The sequence below is a fragment of the Mobula birostris genome, chromosome 4 (assembly GCF_030028105.1).
Source record: "Mobula birostris isolate sMobBir1 chromosome 4, sMobBir1.hap1, whole genome shotgun sequence".
Taxonomy (NCBI): Eukaryota; Metazoa; Chordata; class Chondrichthyes; order Myliobatiformes; family Myliobatidae; genus Mobula; species Mobula birostris.
Window position 1 is genome coordinate 185,106,182 of NC_092373.1, and position 25,219 is coordinate 185,131,400.

The following is a 25,219-nucleotide window of genomic DNA, read 5'->3' on the forward strand; positions in this document are numbered from 1 at the left end:
TTCAATGCATCTAAGATTATTCTTTGCAAGGGAGGCTGGGTACTTAGGGGAACAGGTAGACATATTGTTTTAAAATTTCATCTGGAAATAACAATCTCTTCCATCATCGTACCTGATCCCTACAGCTCCACTTAGGAATGGAATTGTCTCTGCATGGAGAAGGGGCAGATCTACCCTGATTCTGGCTTCGCATCAAGCAGTTTGAAATTTGTTAAACTAGTGGCTCGCAAACACAGGCTAGCAACAGAATGCAACATTAAAAGGTGGAAATTAAAGATCCAGAGATGATCCTAATGCAGATAAACGGGATTACATCGATGGACAGAAGGTCAGTGTGGTGGGCTGAGGAGTGGCCTTTGTGTCCACTTACCTTGTGGGTGTGTGTCTCTCCATGACTATAAAGGTCACAGGGCTAATAACTGTTTGGAACACACACACACTTCTTTCCCCTTGCAGTGTTCTCTCTTCTCCCCCCTCCCATCGGGCTGAAGATACAAAAGCCTGAAAGCACATACCACCATGGACAAGCACAGCTTCTATTCCGCTATAATAAAACTATTGAACCGTTCCCTACTACGTCAAGGTGGACTCTTGACCTCATAGTCTACCTCATTATGATCGTGTACTTTACTGTTTACCTGCACTGCACTTTCTCTGTAGCTGTTACACTTTATTCTGCATTGTTATTGCTTCATATTGCTCTAGGCCAATACACTGTGTAATGATCTGATTGGTATGAACAGTATGCAAGACAGACTTTTCACTGTATCGTGGTACATGCGACAATAGTAAACTAATATCTGGAATGGAAGCAACACCAGTCTGATCCTACTCTCCACTGCATACCTCCATATTCATGTAGTTCCCTACATTTGAACCTTCCTCTCACCAGCTGGATTAAAATGGCCACTCTCCAACCACCTGCACTTTATTCTTCTTCCACCAACCCCCCTCCCCCCTCCCCCCTCCCCCCACACACACACACACACACACACACACACACACACACACACGCACACTCTGAGCAAATGGTTATTCTGCAAGGCCTTGAGGAACAACCAAGTGGAGGGCCTCCAGAGATTCTCCCACTTCATCTTACTGATACTGAGGACTGGTGAAAATAGATGTTCTCCTTGAAGAATAGAAGACTGAGGGTAGATGTGAGCAGGATACGGAGGCAAGGTTAGTAGAAGGAACATCTCCCATTAAGCAGATGGTTCGAAGAGCTGATTTTAAGAGTTGGACAAAAGTTTTAATAGGGCAGAGATCGATAATTCTGATTGGCCAAGGGGTTAAGGGTTAGAGGAAGGTGGTGGGAAATGGTGTTTAAAAAAATCAGTTATGGTCACAGACACAGGCACTTCAGCCCATCTAGACCATTCTGAACCGTTATTCTGCTTAGTCCTGTCGACCTGCATCTGACCATTGGCCTCCATACCCATCCAATCCATGTACTTATCCAGACTCTATTAAATGGAGAAATTGAACCCACATCCACCATTTCCACAGGCAGCTCTTTTGCATAACCTCACCACGCTCTGAGCGAAGAAGTTTCCCTTTGTGTTAAACATTTCAATTTTCACACTTAACCCATGACCTTCAGTTCTAGTCTCACCCAAGCTGAGTGGAAAACCTAGCATCTACCCTACTTATACCCCTCATAATTTTGTACACCTACTTGATGGGCTGAATGGCCTAAATTTGCTCATATGATTTATGGTCTAAAAGCACCTTGACTTGGAGTGTGGAGAGGATCTGGGGTTCCCCTTCTAAGCCAGTGGTACAGGCAGTATCAGAGTATTGGAAAGACATTTGTGAGAGTAAAGTCAGTGGGAAAGAAAGGGTATCAGACTGCAAACTCTTTAAGGAGCTAGTACACACTTGATGGACTAGATGGACCCCTAATGGTGCTGCAACAATTCTCTGATTGTATAATTGTTCATAGCTGTTGTCATCTCATTACGCGCACACCTAATGTCCCGGGTCCGGGGTAGTTCACAGACCATGCACTCCAGGGCTTGATATTTTAGGGATAGAACATTTGCAGCAACGTGCTATCTGCTGGAGGGACTTGGCTGGACAAGCAGCATCTGGGTGTGGGCGGAGGGATGAGGGATTGTCACAATTTTGGGTTGCAGCCCTGAATCAGAACCATTCAGTCTCCTGCGTCTCCAAAGAAACCAGGGGCTGAGCAGAGTGAGTGGGGATCCTGTCTGAGGAGCCACCGTAACTGCCTCCTGCACCATAACATGCAAATGATTCCGTGTGTCCAGGATGGGCAGCTGAAAATAATTGGCTGAATAGCTAAAGAGACCCGGAGCTTTGCAACCTCGGTGCAACCGTGAACTAACAAGGTGGAAAGGGTTTACGATGGTGCACCACCGGACCTGAGGCAGGGGACTCAACGAAAGAAGGGAAGTCAATGCTGTTCTACAGCGAACAGACTCACTCATTTCTGAGACGTGCTTAAACATTTTATCTAAAGGCCCGGGGCTCAAATAGGACGCGGAACGTCAGTGAGGTTGAAGTAGGTTTTGAGGCGGCTGCACCTGCCTCGCACGTGACGGCTCGGCAATCGCCGTGGAGACGCTGTCAATGTAGTGCTTTGCTTGTGTATGGGGGTGGGGTAGGGGGTGGAAAGATGAACAGCATGTGGGAAATGGCTGTTTGGTGAATGATCTGGGGAGGCCTCCTCCTCCCTCCCTCCCCGCTCCCACCACTCCCCAACAGAGAGGTTGCTGGAAAATTTTGCTGCTCTACTGCACTGCTCAATCACCTTGGTTACTAAAGAGAGGGATCTCACCCTGTGCTGGCAGCCTTTTCCAGCATTCCTCCCCTCCCCGCCATCTATGTTTCATTCCATTATTAACATCCGTTAAAAAATACTATAAATAACATTTTAAACCTAATTATATCATGGTCTACTCAGAATCTCACTGTCTCCCACTTTCTATCCCCTCCTCTAACCGTCACGTTTCAGCCTTGGATCAGCCCCACATAAAAAGTATCAGACATGCCTGAAACAATTAGCCCATTGTACAAAAATCCGTTTTGTTTTAGCAAAGAAACTCTCCGAGCGAGCTGTCAGTCCTCCAGCTAAATTGGTAATGTTCAGCATTCCGGTTTGACCTTCCTGTCTAAACCCTCTCCTCCACACAAGCTCACAACCCGTCTCCCACAGGGTTTCCACGTCCTGGTTGGGGAGGAGAGAGGCGGCCAGGTGTTGGCGAGGGAGTTGGGCGCACTATGTCAGGCACAGAGGAAGAATTGCTCTCTGGGGATCCAGCTGCCATTTCCAGCTAAGGGTTGAAGTTCAGATCTTTGAGCTTTGCACGTAGGCAAAGTTTCTTCCTCAGAGAACAACATCTGTTTCCTTGATCTGTCATTCCCTTAAAATTGCCAACATAGCTTTATTGCTACCGAACTTGGCACAGCTTGCAGGTAAAACAGTTCCCCCGCCACCATATACTTCTGACCCTGCTGGGCTGTACCCTTGACTGTCAACGTTCAGGAGGAGGAAGGAGTCAGAGTAAAGTGCCCCATTGCAAATAGCTCAAGTCAATGTGACCACTGCATCATTAAGGCAGGTCCAGCAGCGATTCCCGGCCGATCCAACGACAAAAGTGCTTTGGCTCGTGGTGATTTCCCAGTCTGCCCCCAACACCGGGTGACTGCATATCGGATTCTCTTCTGGGCAGATGCTGCCTTCGTTACCGTGTTGTGGATCAGCTCCATCACAGACACAGAAATAGAAACAAAAAATAAAATAAACAATAGTAATGACAAAAAATATATAGTAAACCCTTCTCGTGCGTTGCTCAGTTGGGGAGGGGAAGGGGTTGGTGGTGGGGATTACACAAGATTGTCTGTCCCATTCACAGTTCCAGGCTCTTGGTCATTTTGCAGGACGGGTGTGTTGCAAAGTGGACAAACCTTTCTCACCTCCAGCCACTTGATCAGGCACCTATGAGGGAAGAGAAACAAACTTTATAGGCAAACACACCAACTGCAACCTCTGGGTCACAACTGAATCCCCATAGGTTTACGGGGCAAGATTTTCCCAATTTTGGACCCAAAGTGAGTTGTGAGCTCTCTCGGGTTCAGAACAAGCTAGATAAAAGGAAAAGAGTATTCCCTTGCCTCTGTGCACTCTGCCCAACATGAACATAGAACATTACAGCACAGTACAGGACCTTCGGCCCACAATGCTGTGTCAATATTTTAACGTACTCTAAGACAATCCAACCCTTCCGACCGACAAAGCTCTCCATGAAGCCGGTAGGAGCAATACACGTGAAGCTGGAGGAACTCAGCCGGTCAGACCACATCCATGGATGGAACAGCCAACTGAGGGGTCTCGGCTTGAAGTGTCCACTGCCCATCTCCACCCACAGGTGATCTCTAACCTGCCGAGCTCCTCCAGCATCTTGTGTGGTGCTTTAGGTTGCAGCATCTGCAGTCTCTTGCACCTCCATGAGAAAGGTATGGTTTGCCGATGTGGAGCGGCTGCTCCTTGAACCCCATACCCTTAGATCTGGTCCAGATACAACAGATGGCACAGAATTAACTTTATGTCAAATTTGGTTGACAACTCAGTTTCCCACTACCTTCTCATCCACAGCTCTACAATCCTCTCTGAAGCTGATATTTCTAGGAAAGAGAAAATGCTTAAAACCTCCCTAGAAGAACTTAACCTCTCCAGCTATACACGGGAATCCCTGGCTTGTGATTCCTTAAAGTGGAGGGCAGCATCTGGGTAGGCACAGAGCTCTTTGATTCCCTATGTTGGGGTAACTAAGGCCATTCATAGTGTCCTGATTTACCTCTCCATCAGCCTCATCAACTTACTGCTGTACTCACTGGAATTTAGAAGAATGCAGGGCATCTCATAGTAACCTACCAGTTGTTGAAAGAACTGGATAAGGTGGAAGTGGAGAGGATGTTTCCTCTGATGAAGTTGTCCAGAACTAGAGGGCACAACCTCAAAACTGAGGGGTGACCTTTTAGAACAGAAGTAAGGAAGAATTTTTTTAGCCAAAGAGTGGTGAATCTGTGGAATGCTCTGCCACAGACTGCGGTGGAGGCCAAGCCTGTGGGTGTATTTAAAGCAGAAGTTGATAGATTCCTGATTGGTCAGGGCATCAAGGAATATGGTGAGAGGGCAGCTGTATGGGGTTGGAAGGGATTTGGGATCAGCCATGATGTTTTGTGGTGCGTACTTGAAGGGCTGAATGGCCTATGTCTTATGGTCTTATCAAACATTTGCCCTGCCTGTGGTGGGTTCTGCAGATCATGTACAGGACTGATCAGTCAGCTCAGATTAAACATTAGTTTTATTTGTCATATGTACATCAAAACGTACAGTGAAATGTGACATTTGCGTCAAATGAAATCAACAAGGATTGTACTGGGCCACGCTTTCTCAATAGCCCAATGTGTCCATCTTTTAGAAAGTTGGAGTCTTCAAACTCGTGGGCGATAGGAGAATGTACAAATTCCTCACAGACAGCAGCAGGAATCAAACCTCACACTTACAGTCGGTACTGTAATATTTACTGCCCGTTGCACTGCTGGCGTTCAGGGCAGGAATAAAGGTCATCCATCCCCATCAGTCCTTGGCCAAGGATTCTTCATTGCTGTTTCTGCACCAATGTGTTTTTGACCAGTTAGGTTTGTTAGCTCTGAGCTGAATCCCTGAACCTGGAGAACCGGAGCCTCTACCCTTTGATCTGTTTGGCACCATGTGCCACAGCACAAGGCCCTGACACCAGTGAACATAGCTCTCTGAATCATTAAGGCACACAATTTCCAAACCCTACAAAAAGTAGTGGTCCTGTTGGAGACTGGTGCTGTAATAGCGTTATGTTAACTGCTGTGGTACCAGGCAGCACAGAACTGAACTGCAGCAGAGGAAGCTCATCCTTGGCCCCAAGGGACAGCTGAAGAAGAGTTAAAGGTGAATTTGTGTCCCTTTCCTGATCAGGCTTGTTCTGGATTTCTATTTGGTATTTTCAGGAAAACCATGCACAGATTTCAGCTGTCAACACTGGACGATTGCTGTACTGGTTAAGCACCACCTCCCGACCCCCCCCCCACCCCCGCAAGTTGCACATTGTCGCGCGTTGCTTCACAACCTCCACAGCACTCACTTTCTGTGAAACGCATGCTTGCACGGGCAGATTCCCAGCTCGTCCTTTGACTTGAACTCCTCCAAGCAGACTGCACAAATCTGTCAGACAAAACACAGACACATTATCAGTTATTTGGAACTTATTATAAAGGTTACTGAATTAGGCTGACATGTAAAGACATTAAAATGGGTTAAGATCATAAGATAGGAGTAGAATTTGGCCATTTGGTCCATTGAGTCTGCTCTGCCATTCCGTCATGGCAGGCTTATCACCACTCTCAACTCTATTCTCCTGCCTTCTACCAGTAACTCTTGACGCCTTACTAATCTAGAACTTATCAACCTCTGTTTTAAATATATTCAATAACTCGGCCTCCACAGCTGACTGGGGCAATGAATTCCACAGATTCACTACCCTCTGGCTAAAGAAATTCCTCCTCAGCTCTGTTCTGAAGGGATCTCCTTGTACTCCAAGGATGTGTCCTCTGGTCCTGGACTCCCCCCACCATATGAAACATCTCATTCTTCCAAACTGCAGTGAATACAGGCCCAGAGTCATCAAATGCACCTCACATGTTAACCCTTTTATTCATAAAATCATTCTTATAAACCTGCTCTGGACCATTTCCAATGGCAGCGCATCCTTTCTTAGATATAGGATACAAAACCACTCACAAAATATTTTAACCAATGTCTAATAAAACCTTGATTACATCACAGCCTGGTATGGAAACACCAATGCACATAAACAGAAAAGCCTTCGAGGAGTGAAGGAGTACCTTACACCTCCTTTGGTAGAGATGGATCTTCACCCAACTAGTTAACGCCACAACATCCATGCCTCCTTTCCCTCTCCACTTCTCTAAGGAGAGGGTCACCCCCAGGAATCTAATCCAGCATCCTGATATTCAAGGAACTCCTGATGCTAATATGCGCACAGAATGGATTACCAGGGGTAGTGATGGAGGCAGATATGATAGTGGAGTTTAAGAGGCTGTTAGAAAAACAAATAAAAGAGTAGGCAAAAGAAATATAGTGTAATTCAGAATGAAACCTTTATTTTAAAGAAAAGTAACTTAACACTGTCGTGTATCCTTATTGGAATCAAAGTGGTCATGTTATGTTATGTCTGTAAGGAGTTTAGTGCATTGGTATTGTTTAACAGTGACTCCACGTTTTACTAAATCTCAGCACATTGGTCCTTCTGTTCACCCTTTTATAGTTAACTGTATATCTATATCTATATATAATGGTAAGACTCTTGGCGGTGTGGAGATTCAGTGACATCTTGGGGTCTGTGCCCACCGAACACCCAAAGCTGCTGCACAGGTTGACAGTGCTGTTAAGAAGGCGTATGGTGTGTTGGCCTTCATCAGTCGTGGGACTGAGTTCAAGAGCCGTGAGGTAATGTTACAGATATATAAGACTTTGGTCAGACCCCACTCACAGTACTGTGTACAGTTCTGGTCACAGGATGGATGTGGATACTATAGAGAGAGTGCAGAGGAGATTTACAAGGATGTTGCCTGGATTGGAGGGCGTACCTATGAGAATAGGTTGAGTGAACTTGGCCTTCTCTCCTTGGAGCGACGGAGGATGAGAGGTGACCTGATAGAGCTGTATAAGATAATGAGAGGCATTTATCGTGTGGATAGCCAGAGGCTTCTTCCCAGGGCTGAAACGGCTAACACGAGGGGGCATAGTTTTAAGGTGCTCGGAAATAGGTACCGAGGGGATGTTTTCACATAGTGAGTGGTGGGTGCATGGAATGGGCTGCCAGTGAAGGTAGTAGAGGCAGATATAATAGAGTATTTTAAGAGACTCTTAGATAGGTACATGGAGCTTAGAAAAACAGGGGGTGATGTGGTATGGAAATTCTAGGCAGCTTCTAGAGTAGGTTACATGGTCAGCACAACATTGTGGGCCAAAGGGCCAGTAAAGTGCTGTAGATTCCTATGTTTCTCGTTATCTGTATGTGGTTTCATCCCACGCTACAAAGGCACGTACAAGTTAGGGTTAATAAGCTGTGTGTGCCAGAAGCATGGCAATACCTGTGGGCTGCCCCCCTCATCACATCTCCCGATCTTGTTGGCCTTTGACGCAAATGACACATTTCACTTTGTTTTGATATAGGTGTGACAAATAAAGTTAATCTCATGTTCAACGCAGAAATTATGGGCTGACGGGCTTGTTCCTGAGTTGTACTGATCGTTGTTGTATAAAGAAAAATTTTGGTAACGCTGCTCCACAGTACAACAAATTCCATTAGTGTCTCACAGCAAGGGACAGATCTCCACAGAAGTGTGCGTAAGTGGCCTCTTCCTGTGTAATAATAATTCCGTGAAAGCGTTTGACAGGGTTGGGGGCTAAGATGGTGGGATGGGGGGATGGGGGGAGCAGTTAATGGAGAGCGTGTATGTACTGGTGGGATGGCAGGGAGCTGTGGGTGTGCATGGAGATGTGCAGCTGAGATATGACTCATGCTGGGCAGGGAGATGATAATCTCCCTTCTGTCAGCTGCAGTTCTTTGCAATCCTGGCTTCAAGCATCCGTTTGTTGAGCTCCCTGGGCTGTAACTGGCTCAGTGACTTGAGTTGGATATTTATCTGTGTAAGAAGAGAGAAATAATAACTGAGCATTTGACTTCCTTCTCGTTGCTGCCCTTGAGGAGGTGGTACAGGAATCTGAAGGTCCATGCACAATGATTGAAAAACAGCTTCTTCCTCTTTGCTGTCAGATTATTTATTTAGAGATCAGCACAGTAACTGGCCCTTGTAGCCCAATGAGCCTGTGCCGTCCAAATATACCCCTGTGAACAATCATCCTCCTAACCCGTACATCTTTGGAATATGGGATTAAAGCAGAGCACCTGAGGGAAACACATGTGGTCATGGGGAGAAGGTACAAACTCCTCACAGCTGGCATTGGGAATTGGATAAATCCAATTCTGATTCTGATCCTTATCACAACCTTCCCCGAGTGCTGGAAAATACAGATTGAGAGCTGTACATTACAACCTACTCTTCAAGGAGGTCACTTAGCGTGGATTGAGACGTTACTGTCCGATCCGTAGGTCACATAATCTGTCTTTGTTCTTTACTCACATCACGTTGTGAGATTGACAGGCAATTAAATGTCTAATGAAAAAGGATCTAGTGCTTTTCTGGCATATATGATGAATAAACTCTTCTCAGGCTTCCAAACGGGTACAGGTACCAATTTTAACCCCTGGCTACTCATCATAGAATTCGTTTGGCTGCTGGAGAAACCACCATGGAATGCAACCTCACAACCTTAAGGATGATGTCCTTGTCCCAGCATCTCAGAAGGAAGGCCAAAGAACAAAGAAGACTCACCTTCCCTTTACGCAATGATTCAAAATGATGAATATTGCGGTGAACTGAAAAGTATTGATAATGGCTGAGGTCCCCCATATTGCAAAGACACTGCCCAGAAGATGGCAATGGAAAACCAGCTCTGTAGAAAAATTTGCCAAGAACAATCATGGTCAAGGTACATAACGATGATGATAATGAAGAAGGCTGAGATATGCACGGTGAATGGCAGGACACTAACAAGTACAGAGGACAGAGGGACATGGTCCGCGTGCACTGGAATCCCGGAAGGCAGCAGCACAGCAGGTGAGGTGATGAAGAAACATAGAACACAGAAGAAACATAGAAAACCTACAGCACAATACAGGCCCTATGGCCCACAATTCTCTGCCGAACATGTACTTACTTCAGAAATTACCTAGGGTTACCCATAGCCCTTTCTTTTTCTAAACTCCATGTACCTATCCAAGAGTCTCTTAAAAGACCCAACTCTATCTGCCTCCACCACCGTCGCCGGCAGCCCATTCCACACACTCACCACTCTCTGAGTAAAAAGCTTACCCCTGACATCTCCTCTGTTCCTACTTCCAAGCACCTCAAAACTGTGTCCTCTCGTGTTAGCCATTTCAGCCTTGGGAAAAAGCCTCTGAGTATCCACACGATCAGTGCCTCTCATCATCTTATACACCTCTATCAGGTCACCTCTCATTCTCCGTCGCTCCAAGGAGAGAAGGCCAAGTTCACTCAACCTATTCTCATAGGGCATGCTCCCCAATCCAGGCAACATCTTTGTAAATCTCCTCTGCACCCTTTCTATAGTTTCCACAGCTTTCCTGTAGTGAGGTGACCAGAACTGAGCACAGTACTCCAAGTGGGGTCTAACCAGGATCCTATATAGCTGTAACATTACCTTTCGGCTCTTGAACTCAATCCCATGGTTGATGAAGGCCAATACACCGTCTGCCTTCTTAACCACAGAGTCAACCTGCGCAGCAGCTTTGAGTGTCCTATGAACTCGGACACCAAGATCCTTCTGATGCTCCACACTGCCAAGAGTCTTACCATTAATACTCTACTCTGCCATCATATTTGATCTACCAAAATGAACCACCTCACACTTATCTGGATTGAACTCCATCTGCCACTTCTCAGCCCAGCTTTGCATTCTATCAATGTCCTGTTGTATCCTCTGACAGCCCTCCACAGTATCCACAACACCCCCAACCTTTGTGTCATCAGCAAATTTACTAACCCATCCCTCCACTTCCTCATCCAGGTCATTTATAAAAATCACAAAGAGTAAGGGTCCCAGAACAGATCCCTGAGGCACACCACTGATCACCAACCTCCATGCAGAATATGACCCGTCTACAACCACTCTTTGCCTTCTGTGGGCAAGCCAATTCTGGATCCACAAAGCAAGGTCCCCTTGGATCCCATGCCTCCTTACTTTCTCAATAAGCCTTACATGGGGTACCTTATCAAATGCCTTGCAGAAATCCATATACACTACATCTACTGCTCTACCTTCATCAATGTGTTTAGTCACATCCTCAAAAAATTCAATCAGGCTCGTAAGGCACAACCTGCCTTTGCCAAAGCCATGCTGACTATTCCTAATTATATTATGCCTCTCCAAAGATTCATAAAGCCTGCCTCTCAGGATCTTTTCCATCAACTTACCAACCACTGAAGTACGACTCACTGGTCTATCTCTACTCCCTTTCTTGAATAAGGGAACAACATCTGCAACACTCCATTCCTCTGGAACTTCTTCTGTCCCCATTGATGATGCAAAGATCATTGCCAGAGGCTCAGCAATCTTCTCCCTCGCCTCCCACAGTAGCCTGGGGTATATCTCATCCGGTCCTGGTGACTTATCCAACTTGTTGCTTTCCAAAAGCTCCAGCACATCCTCTTTCTTAATGTCTATATGCTCAAGCTTTTCAATCCATTGTAAGTCACCCCTACAAGAACCAAGATCCTTTTCTATAGTGAATACTCAAGCAAAGTATACATTAATTCCCTGCTACCTCCTCCAGATCAATACACACTTTTCCACTGTCACACTTAATTGATCCTATTCTCTCACGTCTTATCCTCTTGCTCTTCACAGAAGTCATAACCAATACTTGGTTTCATTAGCTGTAAGACAGGAGGAGGTTATGGAAGAACTATATGAAATGTTACTTAGGCTACAGATGGAGTACAGAGTGTATATCTAGTTAGCACACAAAGGGAAGGGTGTAATTGCTCTGGGGAAGGTGTAGAGCAGATGGGATGGCGCGGTAGCTAGTAGTGTAATGCTATTACAGTGCCACTGGCCCGGGTTCAGTTCCTGCTGCTGCTTGTAAGGAGTTTGTATGTTCTGCCCGTGACCACGTGGGTTTCCTCCAGGTGCTCTCGTTTCCTCCCACATCCCAAAGATGTGCGAGTTCATAGGTTAATTAGTCACATGGTTGTAACCAGGTGGCGTGGGCTTGTTGGGCCAGAAGGATTTGTTACTGTGCTATATCTCTAACTAATTAAAAATAGAATAAAGATTCACCAGGATGCAGCCGAGGATAGAGTGCTTCAGCTCTGAAGAGAGAACAGGGAGGCTGTGTTTGTTTTTCCAGCAGTAAAGAACGCTGAGCAGGAGCCTTTATTCATTTATTTAGAGATACAGAGCAGAACATGCCCTTCTGGCCCAATGACTCGCACTGCCCAGCCACCCACTTATTTCTACTCCTTGCCTAATCACAGGACAATTTACAATGATCAATTAACCTACTAACTGATATGTCTTTGGAATGCAGGAAGAAACCAGAGCACCTGGAGGAAAGCCATGCGATCACGAGGAGGACATGCAAACGTATAGACAGTGTTAGAATTGAAACCCCAAAGCCCCAAGGTGTAGTAGTGTTGCTAACTGCACGCTTGATATAGTACACAAAATTATATAGGGGTACAGTGTGGGAAACCTTTTCCATTAGCAAAGGCATAGGTTTAACCTAAGTAAGGGATTTAGAGAGGATTTGAGCTTGAGCTATTTACTCAGAATACTATTAAAATCTGGAACACACTTCAGAGTAGAGGCTGTCATCTGCTGGGTCATGTCGCATTGCTGGAAGATGAGATTAGGCTGATTAACTCTTTCGGGGCTAGAGCAAACACAAAGGGCTGAATTAATTTAATCTGTGTTATAAGAATTCTCCATTTTTGTCATTATCACTTTGCTCATGGGAGATCGTTCTGCACAGCTCAGCTACATTAAAACAATGACGACATCCAGAAGAAGAATTTCATTGGCATTCAGCGGTTAGGTTCAAGTTCAAGGTAATCTAACTGTACATATATACAACCTTCCTCCGGACTCAAAACATACATATCACACACAGCACACAAAACAAAATTATAGATGCTCTAAGGTGCAAAGTGTCCAAAAGGAATGCAAAGCAGCACACACTCAAAATGTTGGAGGAACTAAGCAGGATCTATGGAGAGGAATGCTGCCTGACCAGATGAGTTCCTCCCACACGTGTGTGTGCTTGTGTAACACTGGGATTTCCAGTAGCTGCAGAATCTCTTGTATCTACAGGAATGCAAGAAACTTTTTAATGTATAGTTGGTCGATGCATTCGTGTGCAGAGGGATGAACTCAAAGCAATAGAGGTGAAGGGGAATAATGAAGGAAGGTTTGAAGGTTTCATGATCTTTTAGTGACAACATTGCAATGGACTGTGTATCTGCTACATGGCATGTTACAAGGTCACGAGTATAAATTTCAAAGCAAACTCGCTAACAGCAGAGAGTCGACACGGCAGAACAGCCATGGATAATAACAAACACTTAGATAAATATCAGAAGATCTTGTGTCAGAGCTGCAGGCAGGTCATGTCTTTAAACTATCACCACGTCAATGGACTGTGTGCATCCACTACTGAAGAATGTAAACCATCCCTATCGTACCTGAAGTAGACGCGAATATGAAAGCAGAGATAGGGTTTAAGGAATGGTGCCGGAGTCTTGGGCCTTGGGCAAGGTTTAATGGATATGGTTTGTGGATTGGACTCTGTAGTTTATGTTATGACGTGTTTCTGGGTGTTCGATGTGTTTTTTGAACAGATTCTATGGCGTTTCATTGTTTCAGGGCCGTCTGTGGGAAGACGAATCGTATACCGCATGCATACATACTTCGATAATAAATGTACTTTGAATCTTTAAAGAAGGCATGGTAGCCAAAGATACAGAGCACAGCAAGAACAGAGGCATTTGAGAAGTGTGCAAAGAGGAAACAGAAGACTCAATGCTTCCAGACTAAGTAGTGGATCTAACCAAGACCTCGAGTACCGCTGCTCAAGATAAAGATATAATAATGGCCACTTTAATAAATTGCTATCTGGTAATGCATTTTATCTCTCTCTCTCTCTCTCTCTCTCTCTTGCATATGATTAGTGAAAGGAATGGATAAACAATTTATTCTCCAGATGGCAATGTGAGATTGACCAATATCTGGTGGAGAAGACTCGATGAGGCAAATAGCCTAATTCTGCTCCTCTGCCTTTCAGTATACTGGAGTGCAAAATAAACACAAATAAGCCAAACCTATCCTTAAAGTGATGCCACACAAGCAATGAATTGACACCTTAACTCAGGACGCGCATACACCAGAGACTTAAACATAGAAACAGCCCCTTCAACCATAGGACGTGTGTGTGGTTGGGTAGCGGGAGGGAGGAAAGGGGGTCTGTCCTGCTGCAGATGTCGTTTTGTCATCGTTGTTGCATGTGGGCAAGCTATGTTAGCACCGGAATGGGCTGCCCCCTTGAACAACCTTAGGTTGTATTGGTTGTTAATCAAAATGACACATTTCACTGTCTGTTTCGATGAACATGTGATAGATAGGTGAATCTGAAGGGACTGTTTTCATGCTGTGACCCTCTAAGCCTATAACGCCCATGAGCAGAGAGCTCAGTCAGAGTACATTTTTGGAAGGGAGCTGGGGATTAGGGTGTGAAAGTCTAGCTGAGGCAGTTTCAGCTGAAGTGTTGTTGAATAAAGTGTTGGCTCATGGGGCCATGTGACCATCTCTCTCAAGTTCTCCTTCTATATTACCATCAGCAAGGATTTAAGAAAAGGATCTACACAGAGACAGACTTTATCGGCTATGTTCCCTCAGCATGGTTAATGCCTTCTGCTTAACATATGGTGAAGCCTGGAGCTGAAAGGAATAGGAAGTCCTGTGAACTGCAAACAGTACACCCTCTGTATTTCCCTGCGTCTTTGATTTATCTGTCCTCCTCTGCCTCCTTGAGCTAACTGTTGACATTCGTAAATTCCCTTCTTGTTTGGAATTCCAATTGCATTATTTGTGCAAGGCCATTCTCCCAGAGCGTTTATGGACTGCAGCCAAGACCGGTGAGTCTGATCTCCAATCGCTTTACATACATGAGAAACCAGGTGGCTATCTAATTTTAGCTTTGACTTTTGATCATCCTGCCTGCACACATTCATACTGACCCACAGGCTGCTGGGTTTAAGAAGTATCAGAAAGGAACTGGGTCAAACCTGGCTGGATCTGGCACACACCCAGCACCTGCCTGGAGAAACTCTTAGATAGGCACATGGATGATAGAAAAATGGAGGACTATAGAAGAAGGAGGGGTAGATCTCCAGGACATCAGAGATGCCCTCCTTCTTCAAAGAATGGGGTTTCTCTTCCGCCACCATCGATTCTGCCCTGCACCTTGTCCATTTCCGAGACATCTGCCCTCACGGCATCTTCCCGCCGCCTTAACAGGGATAGTTCCTCTTGTCCTCGGCTACCATCCCATGAAACGCCACATCCAATACATCATTCTCCACAATGTCCACCATCTCAAATGGGGCCCTACCACTAAATGCAGCTTTACTTCCCCTCACTCTCCACTGTCTATAGGGATTGATCTGCCCCGCGATTCCCTTGTCCACTCATCACTCCCGGTACCAATCCCTGCAAGCAGCAGACGTTCTACACCTGCCATTCACTTCCTCTCTCACCTCCACTCAGGGCCCCAAACAGTCCTTCCAGGTGAGGCAATACTTTACTTGTGAAGCTTTTGGGGTTGCCTCCTCTACATTAGTGAGACCCAACATAGAGTGGGGGACCGCTATTTCGAGCACCTCCACTCCATCCACAAAAAGCTGGATTTCTCGGCGGCCAACCATTTTAATTCTTATCCCCACTCCTGTTCTGACATGCCGGTCTGTGGCCTCCTGTTCTGCCACTCACTGGTTGGAGGTGCAGCACTTCATATTCCGTCTAGGCTGTCTCCAATCTGATGGTTTGAACATAAATTTCTACAACTTCTTATCTCTTCTCCTCACCTGTCTATCACCTCCCCCTGGTGTCCCTCCTCCTCCTCCTCCTCTCCTCTTCACTCTTCCCTCCTGTCAGGCTCCTACTTCTCCAGCCCTTTGCCTTTTCCATCTATCACCTCCCAACTTCTTACTTCATTCCCCCTCCCTCACCCAATTGGCTTCATCTATTAGCTTCTAGCTAGTCTTCCTTCCTATCCCCCCACCTTATTCTGGCATCTTTCTCTTTCCTTTCCGGTGCTAACGAAGGGTCTCAGCCCAAAACATTGACTCTTTATTCATTTTGATAGATGCTCTCTGGCCTGCTGAGTTCCTTTAGCACTTTGCTTGTGTTGCTAAAGATTAGATTGATCTTGGATTGGGTTAAAAGATCAGTATAACATCGCTGGCTGAAGGGCCTGAACTGTTCTGTGGTGACCTATGTTCTATCCCATCAGCAGTGGGTCTTTCACAGGCCTCTCTGCCAGCTTGTACATGGAGCTGACATGCCAACTCTCCTTGCCGTCTTTTGGGCCTACAGTGAATACACCCTCAAGCAGGCAGGTCTCAGTAAGCACTTTAGATAAATCTAATCTGAGTGACTCCTTAGCACAAAGGAGTTAGGTCAAGAGATCCGGCTGGTAACCAGGTATCAAGTAACATAGAATAGAGACTCCACCCCCTCAACAGAAGCTGAGGTACAGCTTCACCTCCTGTCAAAAATATGGTGCTAGCTTATCATTGTCATGTGCACTGAGATGCATAGAACATAGAGAAGTACAGCACAGTACAGGCCTTAGAGCCACAATGCTCTGTCGACAATCTGAGATCAACCTAATGCTTTCCTCCCACGTAGCCCTCCATCTTTCTTTCATTCACGTGCCTATCTAAGAGCCTCATCAAATTTCAGAATGTATCTGGCTGTGCCACCACCCCGGTAATATGTTCCATGTACTTAGCACTCTGTGATATTCCTCCTATCCCCTTAAAGTTATATCCTCTGGTATTAGCCAGTGCTGCCTTGGGAAAAAGATGCTGACTGTCCACTCTATCCATGCTTGAACCTCCTTTACTCCAAAGAGAAAATCCCTAGCTCACTCAACCGTTCCTCATAAGACATGCTGTCTAATGCAGGCAGCATCTTGGTCTATCTCCTCTGCATCCTCTCCAAAGCTTCCACATCCTTCCTATAGTGAGGCAACCAGAACAGAAAACCATATTCCGAGTGTGGAATTTCACGTACAGTAGTTGGAAAATTGCCTCGTGGTTCTTGAACTTAATCCTCTGACTAAAGAAGACCAATAAACCATATACCTTCTTAACCACCTTATCAACTTGCGCGGCAACCTTGAGAGGTCTCTGGGCATGCATCTCGAGATCCCTCTGTTCCTTCAGACTGCTAAGAATCCTGCCATTAACCCTGTACCCTGCCTTCAAGTTTGATCCAACAAAGTGTATCCCCTCACTCTTCTTGAATTGAACTCTGCCTGCCTTTTCTCAGCCCAGCTCTGCATCCTATCAATGTTACGTTGTAACCCATCGCAACCATTTGCACTATCCACAACACCATCAACCTTCATGACATTTGCAATATGCAATGAAAAACATTTTTGTTTTATGTGCCATTCCTGCAGATGATGACATACATAATTATGCAGAGCGAGTAGAAAGAAAAAGCAGAGAGCTAAAAAGCAGTTTTAAACATTTCTTTCATTCAGACTATTGATGTAAATAATTAATAATGAGACAAATATTTCAAGAGATACAGTCAGTTAATATCTGTTAAAACCATATGACATAGGAGCAAAATTAGGCCATTCAGCCCATCGAGTCTGCTTCACTATTCAATCACAGCTGATTTAATATACTTCTCAACCCCTTTCTCCTGCCTGCTCCCCTTAACCTTTGGCGCCTTCACTAATCAAAAACCTATCAACCTCTGTTTTAAATATACTCAATGATGTGGCCTCCACAGCCATCCCTGGCAATTAATTTCACAAATTTACCACCTTCCGGCTGAAGAAATTCTAAAGGGGTGTTCTTGTATTCTGAACCTGTACCCTCTGGTCCTAGACTCCCCACCATAGGAAATATCCTCTCCATAGATCTCTATTAACTTAGGTTTCTTTTTTTAAAATTCAGTCAATTAAAATACACTGCACATCGCAGCAACTGGAAATAGTTGAAAACATTCAACTAAAGTCAAATGAATCTTAGAACAAGTGCCTTTCACGATCACTGTGGAAGGCGGCCTTTAAATCTCCATGGTGACCAATGTGCCAGATCTAATGCCGAGAATCTCAGTGCTACTGCTGGACTCCCATGGAGAGTGTACTGAGAAAGTCGGCCTGCTTTGTGGTCAGCAATTCCCGGAGACACAGTGTATGGGCTCAAGTGCAGGGCTTTCTTCAGTGGACAGTAGAGCATCAGCCTGCGGAGAACCCCAGTGACTGTATAGTGCTATTGGTGAAAGCTGGGCCCACCACTGCTGACTATCACTAAATCATCTTTATATACAAACACCACAAAACTTGAGAGCAGAATGAGGTCATATACCCATTGAGTATGTTCTGCCATTCCACCATGATCGACATATTTTCACTCTCAACCTCTCTTCTTCCTGTAATCTTTGATGCCCTTACTAATCAAGAACTCATCAATCTCCACTTTAAACATACCCAATAACTTGGCTTCCACAGCTGTCTGTGGCAATGAATTCCACAGATTCACCATCTTCCTGCTAAAGAAACCCCTCCTCATCTCTGTTCTCAGGGATATCCTTCTATTCTGAGGCTGTGCTCTCTAGTTCTGGACTCTCCCAGAATTGGAAACATCCTCTCCATGTCCACTCTGTCTAGGCCTTTCAATATTCATGAGGTTTCAATGAGATCCACTTTCATTCTTCTTATCTCCAGCAAATATTGTCCTAGGGCCATCAAACGCTCCTCATATATTAACCCTTTCATTTCTAGGATCATTCTGGTGAACCTCCTTGGGACCCTCTCCAATACCAGCATATCCTTTCTTAGATATGGGGCCCCAAACTACTATAGTAATTGAAATGTGGACATTTCAGCCTAGGCTCACAGATCCCAAAGTCCATCACATCCTGGAAGCAAGAGTGCTATAGAAAATGGGTAAGGATGTTCACCTGGCACGCAGGGAGGCACTGGTAGCTAGGGTAGATGGATTACCCACATTGGGGCAACAGTGGTTACCCTTGGGAGGTGAAAGACAGAAGGGGAAGACTTACTGAGCAATGTGTGTGGCACTGGCTCTGTGCAAAGAAACTGTCAGGAGCTAAGTGCAGATGTTTCCCAGTAGCATGTTACTCAGTTAACGGAAATGCTAGCTTGCTTGTTCTTTGTGGAACTAGAAAGAGGCCACAGTGTTAATAGCACTAACTTTGAGACGAAGGTGCTGACAGTATAAGTTCCATTTTGAGGTCTTCCTCCAGATGCATCTGCCAGATGGCCAAGCACTTGACATGCCCTACTGAGGAGTAACAAATAAAAAGAGATTGCTTCCAAAATCTTCCAAGGTAGCTCAGTCTACATCCTGCAGTTCCCTACCCAGCAGCAAGGCGGGAGCACCATCACCAGATTATCCATGGTTCAAGGAGTTCCAGTAAAGTGTTTTCAAAGGCAATGGGGAGTGGCAGTGGGCGGGGGGAGTTGTGATGGAGGATAGACATGAAATGCAGACAATACAAATCATCCCCAATAAATATCTAGCGATCCCATTCCACTGAACACAAGACAGAGCAGTAGCTGTGTGTCCGCGGCCCACTGTCTACAGTGAAATTCTGATTACATGGAGCCCAGGCACATGGTTCTCTGGAAGGAAGGTCTGGAAGGTGGACGAGGCAGACGGCTGAGGAAAAAATGACAACACATAGTACTGTGATTCAGTAATTTTCATGGCCACTGTTACTAATGGCCGGACCAGATGGTTCTTTCTGCACCATTCAAGGGGCAATACGGTAGTGTACAGAACACTACGACAGTGCCAGTGACTCGGGTTTAATTCTATTGCTGTCTGTAAGGAGGTTGTATGTTCTCCCTGTGACAATGTAGTTTCCATCTGCGTGCTCTCCCGCATTCCAAGTAGTTGGTAGGTTACATGGTTACATGGGTGGGTCATTGGGCAGCGTGGGCTCATTGAGTTGGTAGGGACTATTACAATGCTGTGTCTCTGAATGAAAAAAATAATGATTACTGAGCAACGTATAAAGTGCTGGACGAATCAACGGGTCAGGCAGCAAAGTCAAAGTGCATTTATTGTCAAAGTATGTATGTATACAACCCCAGATTTGACTTCCCACAGACAGCCACAAAACAAAGAAACACCATGAAACCCGTTCAAAAGAAAACATCAAACACCCAACGCGCAAAAAAAATCAAACCACACAAATGGCAAAAGAGTGAGTGAATAACACACAGAATATTAAACACCAAAATCCTTGAAACAGTTCAGGATTGTTCAGTTTCGTTCAGTTCAGTTCAATTTAGTTGCCGTGTTGTTCGGTGACCACAGGCCGCAGATCCAGCCTGCCCCAATCAAAATCGCACAAAATAGCAGCAAAGAAAGGAATTACCAGAAACACATAACATGAACGACAGAGTCCTCTCGACACAAGTCCAATCCACAAACTGCACCAATCAAACCTTGCCTAAGAGCCAAGACTCTCACATCTGTGGAGGGAAATGGACAGTCAATGTTTCAGGTCAACGCCCTTCATCAAAGTTAAGTTCTGTGATGGAATTTCAAACACCAGTTATCAGTCCTGAAGAAGGGACTTGGCCTGAGTGCTTATTCATTTCCATAGATACTGCCTGACCAGTGTTTTGTGTGTGTTGCTAGTTTTCTAGTCTCTGTAACTAAACCACACACAACCTAACCAAATCTAAACAAGCTTAACAACATCAACTAAAAAGTAGATAAGAATGGATATTTGGAAAAATGAAAAAGACAGCCCTCATGATTATAGAGGGTGCAGACATATCCTCCTCGCTGATGATCAACCCTGGCGCACCTGAGGAGTGTGTGCTTAGCCCACTGCTCTACTCTCTATATACACATGACTGTGTGGCTAGGCATAGCTCAAACACCACCTATAAACTTGCTGATGATACAACCATTGTTGGTAGAATCTCAGGTGGTGATGAGAGGGCGTACAGGAGTGAGATATGCCAACTAGTAGAGTGGTGCCGTAGCAACAACCTGGCACTCAACATCAGTAAGACGAAAGAGCTGATTGTGGACTTCAGGAAGGATAAGACAAAGGAACACATACCAATCCTCCTAGAAGGATCAGAAGTGGAGAGAATAAGCAGTTTCAAGTTCCTGGGTGTCAAGACCTCTGAGGATCTAACCTGGTCCCAACATATCGATGTAGTTATAAAGAAGGCAAGACGGTGGCTATACTTTATTAGGAGTTTGAAGAGATTTGGCATGTCAACAAAAGCACTCAAAAACTTCTATAGGTGTACCGTGGAGAGTATTCTGATAGGCTGCATCACTGTCTGGTATGGAGGGGCTACTGCACAGGACCGAAAAAAAGCTGCAGGAGGTTGTAAATCTAGTCAACTCCATCTCGGGCACTAGCTTACAGGGTACCCAGGACATCTTCAGGGAGCGGTGTCTCAGAAAGGCAGCGTCCATTATTAAGGACCTCCAGCACCCAGGGCATGCCCTTTTCTCACTGTTACCATCAGGTAGGAGGTACAGAAGCCTGAAGACACACAGTCAGTGATTCAGGAACAGCTTCTTCCCCTCTGTCATCCGATTCCTAAATGGTCATTGAAGCTTTGAACACTGCCTCACTTTTTTTAATATATAGTGTTTCTGTTTTTGCACTTTTGTAAAACTATCCAATATACGTAATTAATTTACTTGTTTATTTATTAATATGTTTTATTTTATTTATTTATTTTTCTCTCTCTGCCAGATTATGATTGCATTGAACTGCTGCTGCTAAGTTAACAAATGTCACGTTACATGCTGGTGATAATAAACCCGATTCTGATTCTGATTCTGACGGATGGAAGTGTCCAGGCAAATAGAGATCGGGTCTCAGACTTTTGAAGGGGGAGGTGGGGTTGATAATGGTGGACAGGAATTAAATTGCACCATGTACTGTATCAATACCAAACACTCATAAAAAGATGTTAAAATATTCTTTTTTAACAAATTAATTCCAGTACAACTAGAGCTGCAGATGACACATTAAGGTTTTGCACCTAAGTATCATGTTGAAGTTTCACACTTGGATAATTTCATTTGCCTGAAGCAGCTCACAGCACTCTGCACAACAAGCGTCCTCTCCAAAAACGCCCTCTTACATTTCTTTCTACAGAGTTTGCTTCTGATAAACACTAAATTTATGCATTAATACATCAACTAGCAGCCAGACTGTGGCAAGCCAATGCCCCTTTTTCCAATCAATATTCTGCATTCAAAACACTCTGTCCCCTTTGAAACAAGGGATATTTTAATCACTGCATTCTCCAAACAGAATACAATGTCACTATAACTTGTAAAGATTTTGTCCCGAGTTCCCTTTGCTCAAAAAACATTTACGCTGCTCTTTCTCTTTATGGTGTGAATCTGTTACTGAAATGCAAACTAATAAAAGCCATACCTTTTAATAATTAAAAGTGTTCTCTCTCATATGCCTGCATTAATTTTAGAGTGGGCACTTTTCCAGCATTTCTCTGTGGGAAGCGATGAAGCAAGGCTAATTTCAGATTACATTATGTGACATCCCCCATCTGCCTCAACAATGGCGCAGTAGCAGAACTGCTGGCTCACAGCTCCAGTGGCTTGGGTTCCATGCTGACCTGGGGTACTACATTTACAGAGTTTGCACACTGTTCTTGTGACTACTTGCGATTCCTCTGGGTGCTATGGTTTCTTCCGCACCCTGAAGACCTGAGGATTGGTAAATGGATGGCCACTGTAGATAGTCGCTAGTGTGTCGGTGAATGGTAGAGTGGAAGTGGGCAGTGGACCCTCGACAAAGTTGATGGGAATGTGGGGAGAAGGCAATGGGAATAGTGGCATTCTTGATAGTTGGCATGGACTCGATGGGCTGAAGGGCCTGATGACCTGCTGCATAAGTCTATGACTCTGACTAAAACACTCTGCCAACACTGAAAAGCTCTCACAGAGATCCTTCCCAATTCCGAGACATTGGTAAAATTGCTTTAGGGTGCCAGCCATCACTGATCGGGGGCCAATTCCTGCCACTGTCTGTCAGGAGTGTGTACATTTTTCTCTCGACTGCATGGGATTCCTCCGGATGCTCGCCTTCCTCCCACATTCCAAAGGTGTACGGTTAGGGTTAGTGAATTAGGGTTAGTGGGCACGCTCTGTTGGTACTGGAACCATTCCCAGCAGCCCCCAGCACGACCCTCGCTGATTTAATTTGACACAAGTGACACATTTTACTGTGTGCTTCGATGTACAGGTGACAAATAAAGCCCATCACTCTATCTTTAAAGGGATGTAGTTCTCTCTCATCTCAGCTCCCAGAGCCTTGACTCATTGGAGATGGGGCACACAGACTTCCATTGATCAAACTGAGAACTATCTAATGGCCACCAAGACACTGCCAGAGCAAGGCAGCCCTACAACATTACCTCCCGCACATCAAGATGTTCAGCAGCTCCTACCCATCTACCCATAAAGCCCCTGTCTCCTCAACAAATCGTCAAGGGAAGTGGCCAGAGCCAGACAAAGTGGGATCTCATCCCTTTCCTTCATCTTGGGAAAAGGTCGGAAAACCTATCTTGGCCATCCAATTGCTCCAGGGAGGGCCAGAATCTCGATCCTGCTCCCAGGATCTCTTCATCACTTTGAAGTGTCTACACTTTCTGCACGAGTCTGGAAACTTAAAAGTTTTTCCATTAACCAGGGAACACAGGCATGAGTTGGGGCACCTGCACAATATGCTAACTCTGTTAATCACTCTCCTTTCAGAACCCTAGCCAACAGCACGAGTGCCAGAATCAACCTTATTTTCTTACAATGGATCGATTCCTCGAGTGACGGAGACCTACGGAGGACAGCGGATGTTTACCTGGAAGGGAGGAAGTGAATAAGTGAAGGTTTATTATGACAAATGGGAATTAAGGGATTAATCTCGGCTTGCACTCTAAGTCTGCTGACTTGCTGATGTCAAAGTTTAAACAGGGAGTGACTGATTTTGACCTTTCAGCAACTAATTAGTCATCTGGTGGTTTTGTATAGTATGAAGTATTACAGTGCCACCTTGACCAGGTTCAGGAACAGTTATTACCCTACAACCATCAGACTCTTAAACAAGCATGGATATCATCACTCACCTCAACACTAAGCTGACTCCACAGCCTACAGAGTCTCTATAATCCATGTACTCAGTATCATTTATTTTTTATTAATATTATTTTCACAATTCGTCTTTTTTGCCTATTTGTTATTTGCCAGTCTTCGTTATTTATAGTTTTTTCATAGATTCTATTATATTTCCTCATTTTCCTGTAAATGCTTGCAAGAAAATGAATCTACAGGTAGCCATCTATGGTGACTTTGATAAATTTACTTTGACCTTCCAAAGTTAAGGTGGAAGGGAAGGGACTGTAATGCTTTGGGCCTCCGGAGAAATTTTGGTAGCGAGTTGGCGTATTCACTGTTTCTCTCACAGGTTATAAATACTCACTTGATGCTAACTGATACAACACCGAGGCTGTAGCCCTTGGTGTTTACAAGCAAAGCACACTGCTTGACTCAGCAATGAACTGGATTTAGAAACAAACTTCAGTGGTGGGGGGGGGGGCTGCAAGCCACTAATACATATCTTTGCCATTCCTGATGTTAGTAAAAAATTCTTCTTCAAATATCCCCCTGTAAAGGCAATATCCTCGTTGCTGTTTCTTTCAGGATATTCAGGTCCAAATCTCGCCCATTTAGGTGGCATTAGTGCTCCTGATAAATACCGTACCACAAATTCTAACTGCATAAAAACAACATTCCCTGAGGTTGGTGAATCAGTGGAATTGATTACCGCAGACAGCTGTGGAGGGCAAGTATATTTAAAGCGGAGGGTGATAAGTTCTTGATTACTAAGGGCATCAAAGGTTACGGGGAGAGGCAGGAGGATAGGTCTGAGGGGGATAATAAATCAGCCATCTTGATACGATGGAGCAGACGTGATGGGCTGAATTGCTTAATTCTGCTCCTGTGTCTTAGATTAGATTAGATTTAACTATATTGTCATTGAGCCGAGTACAGATACAAAGCCAGTGAAATGCATTTAGCATCTGACCAGAAATGCAAAGAATAGTGTTATTTACAAAATAACTGTGAATAAAGTAAGTGCTACAGCACACAAATATAAAAGTACTGAGACAGTACAATACGAATGCAATACTGCTTAGCGCTGTGATGTGAGGTT

The 25,219-nt window shown here is 44.9% G+C and overlaps 1 protein-coding gene across 6 annotated transcripts in view; it reads right to left on the reverse strand.

Annotated features, from left to right (window-relative positions):
- Positions 1–955: 955 nt before the first annotated feature.
- The window catches only part of rnf24 (ring finger protein 24), a 164,699-nt gene continuing 140,435 nt past the window's right edge, over positions 956–25,219 (reverse strand). For all 6 annotated transcript variants that reach the window (XM_072256696.1, XM_072256693.1, XM_072256694.1 and 3 more), the window contains 2 exons: positions 6,150–6,229; positions 956–3,964 (listed from right to left, as the gene is read on the reverse strand). In XM_072256696.1, the coding sequence (XP_072112797.1) occupies positions 3,853–3,964; positions 6,150–6,229 (192 nt within the window). In that variant the 3' untranslated portion in view covers positions 956–3,852. The remainder of the gene's footprint in view (positions 3,965–6,149; positions 6,230–25,219) is intronic.